Source organism: Pyxicephalus adspersus, chromosome 6 (genome assembly GCF_032062135.1).
Source record: "Pyxicephalus adspersus chromosome 6, UCB_Pads_2.0, whole genome shotgun sequence".
In the NCBI taxonomy this organism is placed as follows: domain Eukaryota; kingdom Metazoa; phylum Chordata; class Amphibia; order Anura; family Pyxicephalidae; genus Pyxicephalus; species Pyxicephalus adspersus.
In genome coordinates this window covers 105,107,906-105,126,139 of record NC_092863.1, presented here as the reverse complement: position 1 = coordinate 105,126,139, position 18,234 = coordinate 105,107,906, and the positions used below count along the sequence as shown (strand labels likewise).

General features: G+C 43.9%; 1 protein-coding gene across 3 annotated transcripts in view; it reads left to right on the top strand.

The window, feature by feature from the left end:
- Positions 1-18,234, top strand: part of CNTFR (ciliary neurotrophic factor receptor) — a 283,316-nt gene that overhangs the window by 162,470 nt on the left and 102,612 nt on the right. For all 3 annotated transcript variants that reach the window (XM_072413594.1, XM_072413595.1, XM_072413596.1), the window contains one exon: positions 7,313-7,402. In XM_072413594.1, the coding sequence (XP_072269695.1) occupies positions 7,313-7,402 (90 nt within the window). The remainder of the gene's footprint in view (positions 1-7,312; positions 7,403-18,234) is intronic.

The following is an 18,234-nucleotide window of genomic DNA, read 5'->3' as shown; positions in this document are numbered from 1 at the left end:
GAGTCCTCCAGCAGGGCAGAGTATTTTAAGAGAGGAGTCTTACAAAGGTGCAGAGTATATTTGGACAAGGGGGTTAGATTAAGCTGGGTGGCTTTTTGCTTCCCAGGCATGGAGGATTTTTCACAAAGTAGATAAACATCCCATATAAGCATGTAAATGTGACCTTATTCTTCAGTCATCTTACATCGGCAGCTTACATTACAATAATATCCGGTGATCCGGCCATAATAATCCCTGTTCAGGAATTTTCCTGTAGGGGTGATAATCATCTTCATCAGGGGACAGCAAACTTTTTTGGCTACTAGTCCATTTTAGGTGGTCAGGAAGGCACACTAGGTTGGACTCTCTCTCGAGTATCTGGCCCAAATGCCGGAGTTTGCCGACCCCTGATCTACATATTCACCTTGCCATATGGACCCCTACTGGAGAATACAAGGGACTGCACCAACACATTGCCCAGGTACAGTTTCATTTTGCCCATTGTGAGTGGTGCGGATGAATGTACAGGTGAAAGTGGATAAGAGATCAGCAACACTGACTAAACAACATTTAGAAAGTATCATATTTATTGCGCAAATAATTATTTTTCAGGTTTACATATTTATGTATTGATCCTGTTGCTTTGCCTTGCATGGGCAATATACAGCTTCACCTTAAAAATGGATTCTCATCATTGGGGGCCCTTTTATTTCTGCTGGTATTGATCAGTGCCGCTGATCTGCATTGCATGCCTTTTATATAATGGCGATGCTCAGGATGTTTTGGTGCCGCCCATGGTGTTGATATATTGAGATGCCAGAGCCACCCGGTGATCTGATGATATTTCATCAGATCAATAGATGGAGAGGAAACATTGCAGACCGGAGGGCCGGCAGGACACGCTCACATATGTCCTCTCTTCCTCCCTGTACTGCCTGTAATCTGATTGTCCTCCTGCCTGTAAATCACAGACCGACCTCCAGATCCCTTCTAAGTGCTCCCTGTGGGCTCTTTGTGTGGATGGTTATGGGAGAATTAGATTGGTGTCGACAATGACCCTGCGATTGTCTGGCTGGCACCAGAAGAGCGCCCACATCAAACAGACAGCCCGTGTGACGTGGACCGAGGGGTCACTTCTAGAGCACGCGGCCTCAGACCAGGCCACCGATGACGGTGCCAACATGGCCGCTGTATTGGTATTGTGCAGTCATAGCTAATTCCTGTGCCGCTTTATTCATAAATAATTCCTGATGTGTCACAAGACACAGTGACAGTATCATTTTTTAACAAAACTTACCATTAAAAAGCCATCTTTGAGCTTCAGTCACATTGCCTAGGCGTGGATGATGTCATCAGTCTGCTGCAGCAGGAGGAAGCATTTCCCCAGTCTTTTTTCCCCCCAGTGATCAGGCTGGAACATTGTAGCAACTCACATGAGAAAACGCATCAGTGACTGATCTGTGTTAGATATATGAACTGAACATTTACCAGAATTTGCATGATAGTGCTTTCAACGGACTTAGTAAGACCTCAAGAGCTGATCTGTCTTCAAAGCTAGATAGGGTTTGTCACAATTAATAGAAAATGGAACACCCATTCTTAAACAGAGGCGGAGGCCTTCTATACTATTTGTCACCCACTCCTTTTAACATCTATACCCTAGAAACTTACCAGCAAAATGCACCTTCGGCCATATTGCTCAAATAATTAACACCTGCTCCAGACTACCTGGCTTCTTAGGATTGGTTTGTGTAATCAGAACGGGGTATATCTTTCATTACCGCAATCCTACTCATCATCGTCCACCATTCATGGGAATTGGGTAAAGGTGACAGTTACCATTGTGGTTATAAATGCTGGACAACGTTCCCGGGAATATGGCGGTCAGAGTGGGATGGGGGAGTTAGGGACTAATTCATGCAAGGAACAAGAATTCTCAAATGGTGATTGATTTATATATTGATCAAACATGGATGGTAATGTTCATTTTGCATTGGATTCAGTGTTGTGGCTCCATCTCTGTATGGCCAGCATGGGTTTGGATTGAGCCAAAGGCAGTCCTAGTAAATGTTCCTTTTGCATTGGATTCAATGTTGTGGCTCCATTTCTGACTATTGAATGGTCAGCATTAGTTTGGATAGAGCCAAGAGTCTTCATATACCAGGTCTTCGTTTGGATAGAATTTGGAATGGGATCAGTAAATTAGATCTTAGTGTGAAGATTTCTTAAGGCAGATTTAGTAAAGCAGTTCTTCATTTGGAGCTCGGTGTGGGATCAGTAAATGAAATCTTAGTGTGGAGGGCTCAGGGCAGTTTTAGCAAAGCAGGGCTTCATTTGGAGAGATTTTGGGGTGGGCTGGGTGAAGGCAGATTAGAAGAACTGGTTTCTTCGCTGCCAGTCTGTCAGAAGGAACAAAGATGAGGGAATTTCAAGCAGCTGTCAGAAGTCGCAGCCTCTGGGGATCAGCCAGCTCCAACTATTTCAATAAAGGAAGCAAAATCCATAATTAGAGCAACAAGCTGTTTATTTTACTTCCGCAGAATTCCTGCCAAAGAGGAGAAGTGCAAATACACGCCGGCTAAATTAAAGCCAGCTTCAATGCATGGGGTGAGCAGATTACAGACTACATACCCCAACCCTTCCCTATAGACCTTCATATCCCTTATAGGTTATCATAATATTGTCTGCTTTGTGGGTAATCACTGTGTGTGGGGGCCAAGAGGAGACATATTTATCCATAAACTATATTGACATTATCATTCCAAGTGGAAGATGAAAGATATGTCATTGTAGATAGTGCATGGAAAGTGTTTGGATGTGAAGCATCTCTCCCACATGGTGTCCCCGAGATTTGCCTTTTTAGTAGACCTCCTTCTGTTTAGGCTGGGGGGGAGCGCTATTCGGTACACAGCCCCAAGATCAAAGTGTTATTATTCCGGAGAATGTGGACTGGTCTTCCCTTTCTACTGTTTGATTAATGAGTGCCTTTAATGCATTCTCCTTTTATCGCTACGCATATTTTAAGTGTATATTGGAAACAGAAAATCAAAAGATTGTGTGGCTTGAAAGTTTGGTTGTACAAGATTTTGGATAACATCTGCAATCAAAACTATTCAAACAGAGAAGCAAATACAAACAAACAAAACCTTGTTACATGGCTGACACCACCAGCACTGAGCAAAGATTAGAAAGCAAACTAAGAGAAGCGGTACTATTAGAAATGCTAATAGTTCTAGGAAAAAAATATCAGTGGTGGCTAATTTAGCAAGTTCATGGTTTCCTTTACAGCTCCTTCCATTTCTTGTCTTTTTTTCAGCGTTGTCCTCTCCTCCAATGTGGATCCATCTTCCTTCTCATTCCTATACTCAGTACTGTCCTGTTCTCCATTGTGCCTCTATCTTTCTCCTCTCCCTTATTCTGCATATTATCCTCTCCTCCATTGTGGATCCATCTCCCTCCTCTTTGTAATCCTCAGTACTGTCCTTTCCTCCATTGTACCTCAATCTTACCTCTCTGTCCTGTCCCCCTCTGTGGTTCCATTGTTGTTTCATTTCTTTTATTTCTCCCATCTTTATTATCACCTTCTCCTCCATTGTGACTCTGTGTCCTTCTCCTATATCCTCAGTATTGGTCTGTCTTCTCTTCTCTTCTCTTCTCTCTTCCCTTTTCTTTTCTCGTTTCTTCTATTTTCTCTTCTCTTTTCTCTTCTCTTCTCCTTTCTCTTCCCTTTTCTCTTCTGTTTTCTTCTCTTCTCCTCTCTTCTCTTCCCCTCTCTTCTCTTTTCTTTTCTTCTCTCTTCTCTTCTTTTCTCCCCTTCTGTCTTCTCTTCTCCTCCCGTCTTATCTTCTCTCTTCTTTTCTCTTCTCTTCTCTTCTCCCTTCTCTCTTCTCTTATTTTCTCTTCTCCTCTCTTCTCTTCTCTTCTCTCTTCCGTTTTCTTTTCTCGTTTCTTCTCTTTTCTCTTCTCTTCTCCTTTCTCTTCCCTTTTCTTTTCTGTTTTCTTCTCTTCTCCTCTCTTCTCTTTTCTTTTCTTTTCTTCTCTCTTCTCTTCTCTTCTCCCCTTCTGTCTTCTCTTCTCCTCCCATCTTATCTTCTCTCTTCTTTTCTCTTATCTTCTATTTTCTCTTCTCTTTAGGCTGTAAAGCTGTGAGAGGTCAGGCAGCTTCTCCAGAGCCCTCAGGTGGACCTGTATTATTTTTTGGTTGTCTGTGTCTCATTAGGGAGATTTATCTTCACTGACTGTCCTAACTTCTTACCTTAAAAATGAAAATACCAATTGGCTTTAGGTTTTGGTCTAATGATTGGACATGTGTCAGGATCCTCTTGCTTCAGACAAGGAAATGAAGAAGAAACTTGAATGAGTGGATTGATTTGAAAAGGACATCCAAAGTCCTTCTGATGAAGGTCGTGTAGACGTCTTGGCGGTTCCCAGTCTCGGTGGCCCATCGCCATTGTTGTGGTAAACCTTGTCACCTCGTCTGACCGCCTGAATGGCCCCTGAACTTGAAAGTCGGCGCCATGAAAGGGCCGCCATGCGAAGGATTAGCTTCCCCTGGCATAATGTGATTTGTGCTCATTCAAAAAGCGCAATGAGCCCGGCGTGGCCTGAACAGAACGGCGATTTGTATGGGCTTTGTATGGAGCGGCGGTGAATGGCTGCGTGTGACACAAGCTCCGATGACTCTCAGGACCCAGGGCCGCGCCGCGCTCTCACACACAATTTGTTCCATTAAGTCGCTGACATCCCGGGCTCAGCTTTGAAGAGGCCTCTCTCCTTTCATGCTGCCTTGGATAAAAGAGATTGTCAGAAGCCTTTTCATGTTGTCACTGACACAGCTCCCATTATTGTCCCGCCATTTAACTGTTTACACTCAGCAAAGTTTTTTTATTTTAAATTGGACAAAAATTACAAAGCTCCGGCAGGATAATGAGAAGCAGACGTCCCCCAGGTCCTGGCAGGGTGGCGGTGGGGGTACAGAACTCCCAGGCTCAGGTTTGCGGCTCCCTCGGCCTCACAGCGTGCGGTTTGTATGGCAGTGCCGGCGGTCTGGGATAACAGGCCTCTTTTCATCCATCTTGTTCTGTATATGGCTTTTTGCCTTGTGGCCTGGCAGCTCATTACGGAGCCTCAGACCTGGAATGTTCTCGCCCTATTAATGGGCCCTTGTTTACTTTATTCTTGACCCTCGGTGCTCCCTTCCACACACAGGAGCCCGTTGTCAGGCGGTTCGGGCTCTCGGCCTGCGGTTTTACAGAACCCGCAGAATGTTAATGAAGTGAGCCAGGAGCTGCCACAAATCACCTGGCATTCGCAGCTTCACAAAGAGGACCAGTCACCTCTTATAAAGCTTTGTATGCTGGGCCAATGTTCAGGGCAGAGCAATAAACAGATGGAATTCTGAACATTTACCTTGCGTGGTTGTAATTGTAAGCAGCTGCACTGCAGGTTGTTGGTCCGAAAGTTGGCAGGATTCTCCATGGTATTTGTGGACTGGAAGCCATTTGTTGGAAATCCTTATCCCTGCCTTTCTTCCTGCCCTGTATTGGGTACCCCAACCCTCTTCACTATCTTTGTATTTCCCCCATTACTGTCTCCATATTGGATGCTCCCACTCTCTGTACTCCCTTGTATTGTCAGCATCCTTCCTTTTTCTTTGTTAGGCGCCCCCAAGTTTTCTTTCTGTTTTCATATTGTGAACCCCACCTTATATCTCAGTATCGGACCTTCCTTTTTTCCTATAGTTCTTGTATTAGTACCCCCATTGTTCTTACTGTGTATGAAACTCCATGTGTCTTACTCCTCTGCATTGCCCCCCACACACACAATTCTTTCTGCCCTTGTTTTGGGCATCCCATCCACCTTACTGCCCTGTATTGGGCACTGCTACCTTTCTTACTGTTCGTGTTTTGGGCACCTTATCCTCCTCTCTGCCACTGTATTGGGCATTACAATCCTCTCTTACTATTGCTATATTGGGTACCTCCACTCTCCTTGTTACCTCCATATTAGGAACCCTCGTCATTCTTACTGTTTCCATACTGGACACCCTCAACTTTCCTCACTACCCCAATATTGTGAATTCCCATCCTCCATACTTCCCTCTTAGTGTCCTCACCCTCTTTTCTTTCTCTATCATAGACACCCTCAACTTTTCTTACTGCTCCTTTATTGGGAACCCCCACTCTACTTACTATTTCTGCATTGGACACCCCTGCTCTCCATACTGTCCTTGTATCAGTACCCCCCCCATCCTTCATACTGTCTCCCTATTAGACATCACTATACTGTCCTTCTGGTTGGCAAGCCCCATCTTTCCTGCCCCTTTATTTGACAATCTCACCCTCCATACTGGGAACCCCCACCCGACTTACTATCTCTGCATTGCACACCCCTGCACCCCATACTCCCCTTTTATCAATACCCCCACCTTTCATATTGTCTCCCTATTAGACATCACTATATTGTCCTTGTGCACCCCCATCCTTACTGTCCCTGTATTGGACACCCCCACCTTCCATACTGTCCCTTTTTGGGCATTTACACACTTTTTACTGCCTTCCCTGTACTTGACACCCTCACTCCCCACATGCCGCATATTGGGCATTCCCTCCCTCCATACTGCCCCTTTATTGGGCATTCCCACCCTCCTTACTGCCCTTTTATTGGGCATTTCCACCCTCCATAGTGCCCCTTTATTGGGCATTCTCACCCTCCTTACTGCCCTCCTTTTACGGGATACCCTCACTCTCCATATTCCCCATGCTTGTGCCCCCCACCTTCTTCCTGCTCCGTCTATACCAAGCACACCCATTTCCCTAATTCTTCTTCCTTGTAGCCCATCCAAATTAAAGCTTGCCCATATGTTCCATGCATTTTTGTCATGTGATCTGTGATGAGGTGATCATGTGATCTGTGATGGAGTGATCATGTGATCTGTGAGGAGCTGTGACGGCTGTTAGCTGTCCGCTCTGCTCCTAATGCTCTCCCTTTGTAGCATTTTCTGGATATTTTTATACAGAATATAGAATTCAGGATGGGTTCTACAGGTGACAACAACATTATAATGCGAGAGCTGTCATTACACCTGCAGACATCAGACAAGGTGATGACACCGGAGCACCATCCCCCTCCCCAGCCTTAATTAATGAACCATTGTGATTGATTGAAACTTCGGCCGGGTTGACATTAAAAATGTGTCTTGTCAGCATAGCGCTGTCGGACCTCACAGAACTTCTATTTCATTGCAGCCAATTCACCCTCATTACCCTTTGCAGCATTTCACCCGCTTTTCACCCGGCAGCCTCACTCACTGTCACCTTTTATCTCCCTACAGAAGCAAAATCCAAATCTCGACCTTTCGTCTCTGAACCCGGGTCATTGGACCGTGTACAGACTCCCCGTGCAGGACGCAGCCCGCAAAGAGGTAACCGGTCATAATACTTACCTGCATATTATAATGAAATGGGAAATAAATATAAATATTAGAAGTAACATTTGCTACATGTCAGAATTATTGTGATACAATTGTTGGACAATAAAAGAAAGTGAGAGATGGATAGACCACCACTAAAATGCTGGAGGCTGAGAAGGTCTGTAAGGACATGTCTCAAGTGAAAGAAAAAGGGTTCAATTCTGCATCATATAGTTTATTCATAAATCAAAGCCAAATACACTTGGGGCATGTTCCTACTGATCTACCTGACCCCTCCATCAATTGGTGTGTAGGAACTTGAGTGTCCTGCACAGAGCCCCAAACTCAACCCTACTGAACAGCTTTGGGATGAATTGGAATGATGAGCCAGGTCTTCTCAACCAACATCAGCACCTGACTGCACAAATCCCCACAGACACTGCCCAAAAAAGTGGGGCTGGTGCAGCCTTAAGGTGTGGCAATAGACGGAGTCTCCATTATAACGGCCATTGTTTGGGGCTTAATGTATATTAAGCTTATATACACATGGATTTCCAATGGTGACTACATGCAGCCTCTACAAAGCATAGCCCACTGTTGTCACCTCCACAATAAAAGCTCATGCAGCCATCACTGGAGTGAATGTAGTAGCACGAGGGGAGATAACGCGTCTCTAGCAACTCAGAGACACAACATCCTCAAGGTCAAATAAAGGCTTTAATATGACGGGCTAAACAAATCCCAAATCCAATGTCCTGTGATATTCCAACTTATTTTAATTCTCCTTTATTTGTGTCTTGTGCTCCCCTTCTTAGGCATTGCAGATCACAGTGGGAGGGGTCAGTTCTGTCAATCAAGAATGTGATGGGAGGGGTGGGTGTGGCCAGGTGATGATTGACAGGTCTTATGAATCAGCAGTGGCAATGCAAATAGCAGCACTGCCTGCAACATCTTCTCATCCTCAGAGTGACAACTCTGCTCTGGATTCAGCAGCAGTGCAACATTGTTGTCATCCTACGCATGCAAGAACAGCCCACCTGAGGGGCTGAATATGTCCCCCAGTTTGGGTTTATTATATTATGTTACATTATATTATATCATTGATCATTGATAATTTTGTCCCCTTGCTGTGTATTGTACAGTAGCTGCCTTTCATGGATAAGAGCAGAATTATTGCTAATTAACTGGTGGGGATTAGTAAATCCGCTAGTTCCACCCAGCTTTGTGCATGTTGGAGAAAGTTCGTGCTATATTGTGCAAGCTATGCTGTGTTGTGTATTGTGATGATAAAACCGCCTGCAGGTGAAAAGAATATTAAATGTTGTGGCCAATGATGGAAATTTTTGTAAAACTTTCAAAAATTTTAATTGGCGCCAATAATGGTGTTTGTGAATGCGGAGTGCCACTTTATATTCCAATCTACATCCTGGTCTCTCCATGCCACCTCATCGCCACCGGCTGAGAGGAATTGTCCTAGCTGCCTGACTCCCTACAATTTCCAGATTATTCAATCTGCGGCTAACAAGCCAATATCTGTTATACAATTCTTGGAAAAATGTTCTGAAAGAAACAATGAACTAAATACACTCTTTTATTCAGGAAATTAATTGCAGGCCGGCTCTTGTTGGGAAGAGGAGCGTGCACAGGGGGAGTTAATGTGGCTTCAGCAACTCAAAGACACAACATTCCCAAGGTCAAAATAAAAGCTTCTATAGGACGGGCTAAACCAGGGGTCTAGTGGCCATTAAACGTTGCCGACCCCTGGGCTAAACGAATCCCGAATCCAGTGTCATGTGATGTACAAACCTCATATAGACAACAAGAAACGTATTTTACATTACAAATCTGTCATTTGTGTCTCATGCTCCCCTTCTTAGACACTGCAGATCACAGTGGGAGGGGTCAGTGTTGTCAATCAAGAAAGCAATGGGAGGAGCTGGGTGTGGCCAGGTGATGATTGACATGTCTTCTGAATCAGCAGTGACAATGCAAATAGCCGCACTGCCTGCAATATTTTCTGATTCTTTTGTAGTCCAAGTAAGCTCAGCCTACATGAGAGTGACTATTCTGTTTTGGATGCAGAAGCAGTGCAACATTGTTGTCATTCCATTACAGGAAGTTCGACTTTCCTGGCAGGATCAACAGGTATTTAAAGGACTCTGAAGGCGCAGAATGCATTTCTAATGAAGCATTGTGTTATAATATTATATGAATGTATATAATGGATCATTGGGAGTCATTTTGCTGCTGCGTGTTGTTAAATCTTAGAAATGTATCCGTGAAAGCTTGCAATTTTATTCCATTTTACCCCTCGTCCTTTAGGGAACCCTGTGTTCTATTTGGTTCTGTATCGATTGGGACGTGTTGGCATTGGCCGGGCACTTATTGCGGGGAACTTGTCCTACCAAGTCTGTGCTTTGTGACCCAAAACTAACATAGGTGTGACTTTTATTATATAAAGCTTATTGCAGGCTTTCCTCTCCATTTACATTTCCTTTAGGGACAGCAGCATGGGGGTGTCAATGTCATTGTTTCTCCATTGGGGCTACAAAAGCTGATGGCATCAGTACAGACTCAAATCCCATTGACACCACCTCTTACTACAGTGGGAGGAGCCAGTCCTGTCAATCAAGAAATTTATAGAAGGGGCTGGGTGTGGTCATGTGATGATTGACAAGTCATGAGTCAGTGCTGACAATGCTACCGGTAATAGCCACACTGCCTGTAACCTCTTTCATTTCTGTATATACACGGATATGTGTGCAGTTCTAGGCCTATAGTAGGCTCTCCCCTCCTCCAGGAACATTTATTTATTGAGAATAGCATGGGGGTGTCATTGCTACTTTTTCTCCAAAAAAAAGGGGTCTCCATAGGGTGGTGGCATAAGTACAGACTCAAATCCCATCGATACCAACCCCTACTTACCACGGGGGGGTCAATGCTGTGAATCAAGAAAGTATGAGGACAGAATGGGGGTGTCATTGCTATTCTTTCTCTGTAAAGCTGGGGCTCCATAAGCTGATGCCATCGGTACAGACTCAAATTCCATCGACACCACCCCTTACTTTTTGCATATGCAAATTAGCAGCCAGGCAACTGCAATGCCATAGGTAACTTAGTAATGGCAGCCTGCCTGTGGATCGACACCACCCATTACTTTCCACAGTGGAAGGGGTCAGCATGGGGTTGTCATTGCAATTTTTCTCCCTTGGGCTCCATAGGCTGATGTCATCAGTACAGACTCAAATCCCATCGATACCACCCCTTTACTTACCATATATGCAAATTACGAGCAGCCAGGGAACTAGCATATCAGAGGAAGCTCAGCAATGGCAGCCAGCCCATGGATCTTGTGTCTGGTTTATTTTAAAAGGCACAATATAAATCAAGGAATCAATCAGTGTATCTTAAAGGGGAACCTTCACCTTCCTCAGACCCTCAGGGGCGGCCATCTTTGTCTCTTTTTTTTTTTGAAGAATAGATCAAGGTGTCTTTTTATCCGATGTCAGATGGAACCATTTGTGACGGTCATTGGGAGTACATTACACAGGGTGCTGTGAATAATTCATGGTATTATGCAGTAACATTGACTGTGCATTTAGAATGACATGAACGGAAAATCAATCTCATTAATGAGTAAAGACTTCATGTTAACCGTTAGCGCTCCAGGCGGGAATCCAGCGACATCTAAACATAGTGCAGCATGGAGGGAGCTTCATCTGCCATTAGCTTCCTATTGGCAGCTGCCTGATATGTGTTGCATTGATTTGTCTTTGGGTCGCCGTCAACGAGGGGTGAAACGTTCATATTTCCTGAAGCATAAGCATGAAGAAGGTATAAAGGGAAATCCAGGCTTTACCTGTATGCTGTAAGGATTTTAGCAAAGTTTTAGCAAAGTTTGCTGCAGATCCTTGCCTTTCCATCTAAAGATTTCCAAAAATGATTGCCAAGTGGAGGAGAACTCCAAAAGTTCACATTTAGGTCCCAGAATTGCTTTTCTTTCCATTTTAGTTAATTGGAATACAGAAACAGCTAGATGTAGCTGGAAAAGAGGTCACCTGCAGGTCAAAAGGTGGCAAACTAAAGGTCATCAAAAGGTCAGAAATAGGAAACAGAAATTCATTTAAAGCCTTCCATTTCCAAAATGACTGCCAAGGAAAGTGGAAATATTCAATTTAGTTAACTTTTAGGTCCTGTGTGCATTTTGTAACTCAGCACTGATTTTCCCTCCATGCTAGTCAATTGGGATACAAAAACAGCTACAAAGGAGGTCAACTGCAGGTAAGAAGAAGGCCAACTGAAGGTCAGAAGACCTTCATGAAAAGCCTTCTATTTCCAAAATGACTGCCAGGTGAAAGGGAATTACAAAATGTATTAGAGTGTGGATGAGAGTTTTTTTTTTACTTTCAGAACAGTTTTTTCCTCCATTCTAATCAATTGGAATACAAAAGCTACTTGATGCAGCTGCAGCAGAGGTCACTTCAGGTCAGGAGGTCAACTGAAGGTCACAAAAAGATCATCAATAGTTCAGAAATAGATCAACTGCAGCTCAGTATAAATCCATCTAAAGCCGTTCTATTTCCTAGATGACTGCAAGGTGGAAGGGAATCTCAAATGTTCCATGTACATTATGTAACTTTCAGAACTGCTTTTCCACCCATGCTGGTCAATTGAAATAGAAAAATGACTGCAAAGGAGGTCAATTGCTGTTTGAATAAGGTAAAAAAGGCCATCAAAAGGTCAAAAGGGGGTCAACTAAAGGTCACAAAAAGTCATCAAAAGTTTATGAATAGGTCAACAGAATGTCAGATGTAGGTCAGAAGGGCATTTCATAACAAGGTCAACTGCAGGTCAGGAGATCAGATGCAGGTCATAGGCACCTGCAAATGGATTCATACTAAAACAAATGCAAGCTGCTATCCCCATAAGCAGTTTGTATTTTCCATTGGCCATGCCAGTTCCGGTTTATTCATGCCAATACATTGTTTACCTTACGGCATGAATGTATTTAAAACGCGTTGATTACAACGAGGCCTTAGAGTCCCGAACAGATCAGCTTTTAGGAAATTATTTTTCAAATTGTAATTGAGGTCATTGGCCCTTTAATCACCTTTCTAGGTTTAGAATGAGTGGCGTGAGCGGGGCACTCCGAGGAGTTTGCGTTGGCAAAGCAATTATCAGAGCTGCACAACATTGTGACAATGGAAAGTGAGGGGAGCTGAGCTGTAGCGTTTCTAAGCTCCACCGCCTTCTCTACAACATGGGGGCCGATTATTCCCGTTGTTTCTAGGCACCAGGCAAGCCGGGATTAGCAGGCAAATTGGTTATTTTTCAGGCCACAGGAATGTAACGCGGCATTAGATTGCAAGCTTCGGGGCAGACAATGGCGCCCTTTGTTCCAGGCCAGGATGTTATGCAGCATTGTTCCAGAAGGGCACGAGTATTACAGCCCATAAAAGCAATTTATGTAAAAGCTTCAATAATAAAGGGCCAATCGCCCCCCCCCCCCGTAGGCAGAAAATTAAAATACGCCGAGTGTTGTATAAGGTGCGCTTTGTTCTTCGTAAAAACACTTTACTTTATTAAACATTTATATAATCTTCTTTGTTTAACTCTTTTGTAACCTTTCCAGTCGGCATGCCCGTTACCGTGAAATGGATCCATATGTAACTGCGCATAGGGCAAATTCAAACTTGATAAATGGTGGGTGTCTCCTAGGGGCGGGGTTAGTATGAAACAAGTATGGGATTGGATTCCTGAGTAGCCAATCAGTTGCTTTGTTTCACATAGATCCCACCCTTGAGGAGAACCTCAAATGTTAGCATCGCCTAAAGGTTCACCTCAATTTATTACAAGCTGAGTTTTTGGAGGTTTTGGTTCTCCTTCGCCATTTTCCTTCCCCACAATGAACCTCCAAATTTTTATTGTCCCCCAGGGGCTTCAGAGGGTGTCATGTCTTATGTGATACATAAAAGTTCCATAGAGCCAATTTCACCAGAAAGAGAAGAACTTACCATAGAGCTTTCCCTTCTACAAAGTGAACCAGACCAGATCCATTCCAGGTTTGCTGGATCACCCAGCTTCACTGATGAAAGTGTTTCTTCACCAGCCTTGGAGAGCTTTAATAAATCAGGACCAATGCATCTGGGGATAGTGCGTGCTGTAATATATTTACAGTATATTGAGGGGCAGTAAGGAGCAGGACCTCCTTTTTGGGGTGGGTGACCAAGGGCACTCTATTATACAGGCTCCACCCCTTGGACAACCCCTGAGGTCTACTGTTACTGCAGTCCATTATCCCATACTGATCCATGCCTTTCCTAAAGCCTGGGGCTCTCACATCTGGAGGCTGATGTTCTCATATCTTTTCATACCCACCCTTCTGGTGCTGTGATTGGCCAGCAGAGGACGCAATAAGGAGGAGATGGGAACAACGCAGACTGCCGAAGTGGGAGTGGCCTGATCCAACAAATTTGATCCAACAGGTGCCTAGGCAGCCATTGGTCCTGGGTTGGGGTACCAGGGGCACAAAGAGAAAAAAGTACAGAAGGGGAGATCAGACTGGTGTCTTATTCTGTAGCTTGGTATATACCAATACATAAGTATCAGAAAACTAAAAACCCTAAATGTAATTGTAAACCTGCTTCTGACCTGCACCTGACCTGCTTCAAAGCATCTTTAGCATTCTCATACACTTGTATAGGGAAAGAATCATTGCTGGCCCTCAACGACCCCACAAATCTATCAGGAAAAGCAGAAATTGCCCTTTTCATTTCTCCACCTTCTGGATCTACATGGGACCTCAAGGTATTAAAGCAGCAACATGGAGAAACGTGTCGGGACCTCAGAAAGCTCAGATTGTCCCATTGGCCATTTCATCCCTGCGCTGTCCAGTCTGAGGTTTTACCAGTAATTACTTTTTTGTTTTAATTTGAAAACATCCAACACGGGATCGGCTTTACCCCCCAGTATCTCCCGGGCCAGGATCTGCTGTGTGTTATCTGGCCTGACGGGACTGTAATCTGGACTACCGATTCACACGGCTGTGACATCATCAATCACATGACCTCAATGAGCACATGCTTCATTGTGACACCATATACAGCAACAACATTTTATTTTACAAAATATCAGGTTGTGATGATGTCATCAGTCAGAAGGAAGAATCTGCTTTCCTAGAGGACAGGAATGGAGAGAAAGAATAGAAAGGCTAAATTTACAAATGTATTTACACAAATGAAATAGTTGGAGAAACTAGTTTTTTTTTTCTACAAAACAATAAACTTTATTTTCACTATGGACATGTTCCCACAATCAATTGAAAATTCAGTAGACAGCTACAAAGGGGATTTTTCCAGCTATACTTCAACTTGTTTTTTTTTTGTTTTTCTTACTATTAGCATTATTCCTCCATACTATACAAATTGGTGACAATACAATGTTCTTTGCAGTCAACCTGTAAATTCATCCGGTTAAATTTTTTAAATTACATAAATTTTTACATAATTTTTACTTTCCAAAATTTTCAATGCAAACTTAACTTACTAAAGGTCACCTAATGATCCCTAGTAGCAGGTCACATGACGAGGGGCTGCTGCAATGGCTGGGTTAGTAAGGGGATGATGGCCCTGGATGATGCCTGAACAAAGATGGCGCTGCCTTTCTAGAAAATGAAGGAGACAATTATGTGTGAGAGGTAATGAATACCTGGAATTGTAACACATACATACATCGGATCAAATTTGGATCTAGAGCAGTTCCTGGGAGTTTTTAATTCTGCCGCTTCCATCAAACCTTAGAACGTGACCTCCTTCTCCGGTAGCTCGAGGTGATGTTTAGTCTGTAACATTTGACAGCTCCTCCGGTACCAGATGCCCGGCAAAGCTTTGGTTAGACGACCGACATAAAAGGGATTCCTACGTGCTGGCACCGGGCGGGCCCATTAATTCGCTGTTTACATTTTTTGTCAGCAATGTTGGCCTGTTTCTTTAATTAATGTGAGCGGCCCCGAACAATCAAAGTCTGCGGGGGCCACATGTGCGATGAGCGGGGCAGGCTGACGTTTCTGTAGCCGCGAGGAGTAAATGAGGATAAAACTGACTTTTATCGCAAGCACGCCGCCGCTTTCACAGCGCTAGAAAAACAAGTAAAACAAATAAACAGCAGGCAGGGCCCAGGGGGGGCGCAGCAGATGCCAGGAAAGTAAAGAAAGTTGATTTGTGGGTGGGGGGGCAAGAAATCGCTACGCTAAATATCACTCCCATCCCCCATACATAGGAGGAGAAGGACTGCAACATTCTCGTGTCCCTTCTCCCCATGAATTTGTTTTAGCCCCCAAAAATGTAACTTTTTTTGGAAATAAAAAAGTGGGCCATTGTTTTATATATATTTTGCCCTCCCAACACCCACCAACAGTCCAATCCCATGCACAAATCATCTCTTTCTATTTTCATAATTTAATTCAGATCCACAGACATGATCACTGGGTCTCTGTGCTTCTCCATGCAGGCAGAATGTTTCTAAGTGGAAGGGGAGGCTGGAGGGCAGATTTACTATAGGAGAGGCTGGAGGGCAGATTTATGGAAGGGGAGGCTGGAGAGCAGATTTATGGAAGGGGAGACAGGAGGGCTGATTTAATGAAGGATGGGCTGGAGGGCAGATTTAACAAAGGGGGTGCTGGAGGGCAGATTTAACAAAGGGGGTGCTGGAGGGCAGATTTAATGAAGGGGAGGCTGGGGACAGATTTGTGGAAGGGGAGGCTGGAGGGCAGATTTAACCAAAGGGCAGATTATTAAAGAGGGTTATATTATCAATATATGGGACAATATATAAGTGGATCTTGTTGTATCTAGAAGATAATTTGCATTATTGATGGATATTTAACTATTAGTAACAGAGGTGTTGGTCGATGTGTGTATAACAGGAAGTGCCTAAATCAGGGTCTTAATGGCAGGATTGATTCATCTCAGTGATTGGTTCCATATTCTGCATTGGATGCTCAGTATGTCGCTGTATTGGATTCCATTGATGGACCCTGAGAGCTTAATGCTATATTATGATAGCTGCAGTCATGGGAAGAAGCACTGAGTGTATGGAGGGGTTCGGGGGTCACACGTCAGGGGGTCACCATTGGTGTCACTCAACAAGTTTCACTTTCAAAGAGAATTCGGGGCCCCTGAGTGACCTCACAGCTGGACTTCTGGCTTTGTTGAGCAGGAAATTTATTGTGTATGTTGCTAATTGTTTCATTCAGAGATAACGAGAGCCGTCTGGCTGCCATCAGACATATTTTACAGCAAAGTCATCAATCAAGCCTGCATGCCGCCATATTGAATATTTATCTTCAGTGTCAGTGAGCTTGTAACTCCAGATGTGCAGAATTGGGGGGCAGCAAGGGTTTCCCTGGGGTTAGCTGGGGTAAGGGGTTGGGTGCCAGCTGGAGATGATAGAAATACACCATGAACAATACATAAATGACTGCAGATAGCCAGGAGGGGCGCTGTCGTCCCGCTCAGGATTCGCCCAATAAAGGGAAATATCATTTGTATCATTGTATTATATGGAGTTCATCTTCTACTCCGGCTGCATATTAATGTGCTATCGGCAGACAGCGTGGAGCCGGGCGACACATGCTGGAAGGTTAATTAATATTATGGCGCTCCTTTAAATGTGTTATTAATTTAATAGGACATTACAACTAAAACCCAACGCGCCTTCCAAAAGTAATTGTTTGTGAATACAAAATAGTTTACCGTAATGTTTACAAATCGTTACATAATAGGCGACTATAAGAAGGATTCAAATAAAAAGGAGAGCTGGAGCAGGGGCACTTTTCTCTATTAGATTGTAAGCTCTGCGGACCAGGAATTGTATTATTCCTGTTCTTTATTAGAATGTAAACTCTATGGGGGGAAAACTCTCATTCCTCCTGTTCTCTATTAGAGTGTAAGCTGTATGAGTCAGCACTCTCGTTCCTCCTGTTTACTTTTAGATTGTAAATTTTAAAGGACCAGGAACCCTATTATTCATATTCTCCAATAGAGTGTAAGCTCTGGGGACAAGGATCTTCTTTATTCCTGTTCTTTATTAGAGTTTAAACTCTTTGCGTCGGGACTCTTATTTATCCTGTACCCTGTAGAGTGTAAGCTCTATAGATCAGAACCCTCCCTGCTCCTGCTATCTTTTAGAGTGTAAGCTCCAAGGCTTATACCTAAACCGTTTAATGTGTCTTCAGTCCCTGACCGTCTCCTGTACAATTTCTTCAGTCCCTGACCATCTTCTGTACTATGTCTGCAGTCTCTGACCGTCTCCTGTACTATGTCTGCAGTCTCTGACGTCTCCTGTACTATGTCTGCAGTCTCTGACCGTCTCCTGTACTATGTCTGCAGTCTCTGACCGTCTCCTGTACTATGTCTGCAGTCTGGATGAGATTTCTCCCGCATTACATATTCTGTTCTTTGATGACAATTTTCTGTTATAAAGTATAAAAGAAGGAATCAAGCTTTCTACCTGAGAAGATCTCAGAACAGACGGGAGATTTGGCCAGCTCTTTGGATAATTCCGGGCTGTATCTCTGTCTTCCATCTCACAGGCTGACAATGGAAATTATGCAGCGGAGAAGGTGATCTGTACCTTGCCAGAAGCTCTCAGCCTAGTGCCAGCAAGCGGGCAGCAGACGTCTGTTCTGCACACTGCTAACTGAATTTATTATTAATCTGTTGATTTTTATAAATGGTCAGCAGAGAACCCGGATCACTGGAACACCTCAAATTAACCAACAGGACCGGCTTAGCCTTGGCCAGTAAATGGCCTTGCCGGCTGTGACTGGAGTCCTTGGCAAGCTA